Below are 3,753 nucleotides of genomic sequence, written 5' to 3' on the forward strand. Positions count from 1 at the left end.
TTAAAAGTTCTGGAGCGTTTCTTTTACTCTTGAAGCCCATTTTTTAGGCTATTACGACACTTTCAGGCAATTTTCAAGCTTTACAAGACAGCACCGTCAAGTATCACAAACTATTATTTATAACTTACATACTTACATAGAGTTGAAATATGTTCTTAATCATTATAGCAAAGGTCAGCTCATCTAATGGTAATATCATTGGTAAGGGAGATTTGGAGTTTTAAGGCAATTTCTTGACTATCTTGGCAAACATTTCACATTTTAAAAGATAATATTATCTCAAATTAGCATAGGGTGAAAATTGTTAAGAAAGGTTAAATACCATAATGACATTAAAAAGGTTGATGCATCTGATTGTTGGTTGAATGCATGAGTGACCTCTGGGGGTGAGGGAGTCCTAGGGGTCTCCCCTGGCAGATCCGGGGAATTTTTGGTTCTATTAAGGCAATTTTTAGGTTATTCACAGCCTTTGAGATAATATTTCAGAGCTTCGAAAGCTTCGATTTCGAAGCTATAGTTAATGTAAGTTTGAAATGAGTTTCCCATGTCACATAAAAATGGGCCCGTAACATTGGTACAGTGGCATTAATATTGCCTGTAAAGTAAAGTCTCTGGTATGTTAAAGAATTTTAGGAGGTCATACCTTGTGTATAATACTTAACAGAAACTGGAAAGCTTTCCACCGCACTCTTTTTATCACACTTTCAACCTTTTCCACGATGTGTTTCTTATACATAGAGATAAAAGTAGGGCAATCGAAGGCACGTTGTTATTCCTCGCACAGTAAAGTGCGGACAGTGTGGTGAGCGCAGTGGCATAATAGAAGTGTATAGCATTCAGTTACCCAGTCTATCAAGAATGCGAAACATAGTTTCTCCACCCATCCACCATTATAGTGAGATAATGAATACAGTACTTCGCTCAGAATAAGCCGTCAACCATGCTCGCATCACAACCTTATAACTATAGGTAATATTTTTGAGCGGAGTGACAAGGCTAATGTAAATACCACATACCTTTAACACGTCGCGATGTAAATGCGCATGCGTAAAACAATATGGCGATTAACGACGGGAAAGTGACAGTGAAGATGAAAAAGCCATTTACATTTATTGCATTTGTCTGCCTCGTGTCACTTTTTGGTGTCTGTGAAGCTAAGTTTGGAGACACAAGTAAGTACAAAACAATTTGATCGCAGGTTTCTGTACTCATGGCTGTCGATAAGTATTCTTACTGAGAAATTTAACTGTCCCTTCCTTGAGAGTGTATTTAGGTCAAACGTTTCATAGGCCGGCCCTGAACCTCGTGTAGTACGTTGATCTTTGCTATCTATAGTCTAGCTGCTAGACCTCGGATGTTCTTCCGATACCGTATACGGCACACGACCGAACATCGCTATCGAGGATGGAACATCCTAGTTCGGGCAAGCCCAATCTGATTAAAACCCGATGTCGGCTAATCGTTCATTGCTATTTTACCTTCGTTATTTTCCCTGAATTGACCTTCTTGGTACATGTTTACATTTTTTAGCTAAACAATGTAAACATGTACCAAGAAGGTCAATTCAGGCAAAATAACGAAGGTAAAATAGCAATGAACGATTAGCCGACAACTACATCGGATTTTAATCAGATTGGGGCAAGCCCCCACTCCGCACTTATCGTATCGGAAAAAAGCCCGAACGTCTAGCAGCAAGACTATGCTATCTATGGCATATCAACTCAAAATAACTACTACATCAACCATTTATTTGCTCAACAGTTTGTAGTTTAAATGTTGTTATATGCAGTTCTGTGCCAAATAATTAAAATGTACTACTATATCATACATACATACGTACATACATACATACATACATACATACATACATACATACATACATACATACATACATACATATAAATTACAAACACACATACGATGGTACGCGCGCGCGCGCACACACACACACAGATATATGTGTGTGTGTATATATATATATATATATATATATATATATATATATATATATATATATATATATATATATATATATATATATATATATATATATATATAGTTTTGGTAGTTCTGGAACTCTATCTTGGTTGTAACTCAAAGTTTCACGCATAGTGCGATCATCAGACAATCAGACAACAACAGATCATCAAGTTGTCTGATGATCGCACTATGCGTGAAACTCCGAAATACAACCAAGAAAGAGTTCCAGAACTACCAAAACTATTGCTGTCTGCCACTACGGTATAGAGCACTGTCTTAGCAGATTGATATATATATATATATATATATATATATATATATATATATATATATATATATATATATATATATATATATATATATATATATATATATATATATATATATATATATATATATATATATGCTTTGCAAACGTTCTTATAAAGGGAGGTCAGGATGGTTATACTCACGACCGTTACCATGGATACAATATTAGGTGATAAATAAATTTCACTGGAAATAGTATGTATTAATGAATCACCTTTAGATTCGTGAGAATAAGAATTTTCAAAGCAAACTAATAACCAAATAATTGTAACATAACATATGAGTGACCTGATATTCCAATAACTATATCAAATTTGATTTATAATTATATCTATAGATAACAACAGTTCATTACAATCCACTATTGCTATAAGCATACAATAACAATAACCATGTACTTACAGTACAAACAATAACCATAACAAGAAGTATATACGTACAGTACACCAATTCATACATCAATGATTTAACTATATTTGATACCATGTATATCAATTTACAAATGAAATTTCTCACATTCATCTACAAACTAGCTATGCTTGTATTAGCGCCCCCATGTAACTCATTCTTCTCTTCCTTTGTTTTTATACTCCAGTTTCACTTAGCTACTCTAGTTCTAATTGTGGTGGCACGGAAATAACAAAAGGTGGAAAGCTAAGTGGTTTTATTTCAAGTTTCGTATCAGACAGAGAGTTTGAATGCGAAGTCACTGTAAAATCAAGTGATAACAATCACAGGTTCTATATACATTTCAAGAATTTTGACCTACGGGCTAACAGCTATTGTGGCGATCAGAAACTGGAATTTTACGACGGAGCTAGTCGTAGTAGTCAAACGCTGACTGCGTACCCCGGACTTTGTCGTCGTCCGAGCCATGGTTATGATTACTTGCCTGATCCTATTAGAACCTCTGGTAATACATTTACCGTATACCTGTACCACCAAGCAGATGCCCCGGATGCAGATTTTGACATTTATTTCGCTGCATACAATCCCCTTGGTGGTAAGTCACATTCCGTCTATAAGAGTCTTCGAAATTAAAAAGTACACAGCGTCAGAGAGAACAGTTCACATTTCTGTCGCAGGCCTTCATCTGCACAACAGAATAATAGGGAACACTTTTACAACTTTTCACAAATCTTCCCGGGCAAATCTTTTACAGAAAATTAGATTGAAAGTCATGTATTTCAGCTTTTTACCAGATATTATTTATTTCCTTTACATTACAGTTGTGGGTAGTACAGAAACACGTTTTTTAAATAATGTTTTGTAACTTATGAACGTTATAATGTAACTTGTTGGTTTTAAAAAGACCCACTCGTCCCTTGCATTGAACCTTGCTGAATAAAACATAGTTAAATTATACATGATATACTTGATAGGTAAATTTGAACTTCTAAGTTGTGTATATTGCTCATGGGTCGCAAATGACTGTCAAATTCATACCAGTGGAATGGTTTCTTG

The 3,753-nt window shown here is 35.1% G+C and overlaps 1 protein-coding gene across 1 annotated transcript in view; it reads left to right on the plus strand.

Annotated features, from left to right (window-relative positions):
• Window positions 1–1,068: 1,068 nt before the first annotated feature.
• Window positions 1,069–3,753, plus strand: part of LOC144446957 (uncharacterized) — a 4,877-nt gene continuing 2,192 nt past the window's right edge. The window contains exons 1-2 of the mRNA XM_078136815.1: window positions 1,069–1,172; window positions 2,885–3,292. Of these exons, the coding sequence (XP_077992941.1) occupies window positions 1,091–1,172; window positions 2,885–3,292 (490 nt within the window). The 5' untranslated portion in view covers window positions 1,069–1,090. The remainder of the gene's footprint in view (window positions 1,173–2,884; window positions 3,293–3,753) is intronic.

Source organism: Glandiceps talaboti, chromosome 15, assembly GCF_964340395.1.
Source record: "Glandiceps talaboti chromosome 15, keGlaTala1.1, whole genome shotgun sequence".
Lineage (NCBI taxonomy): Eukaryota > Metazoa > Hemichordata > Enteropneusta > Spengelidae > Glandiceps > Glandiceps talaboti.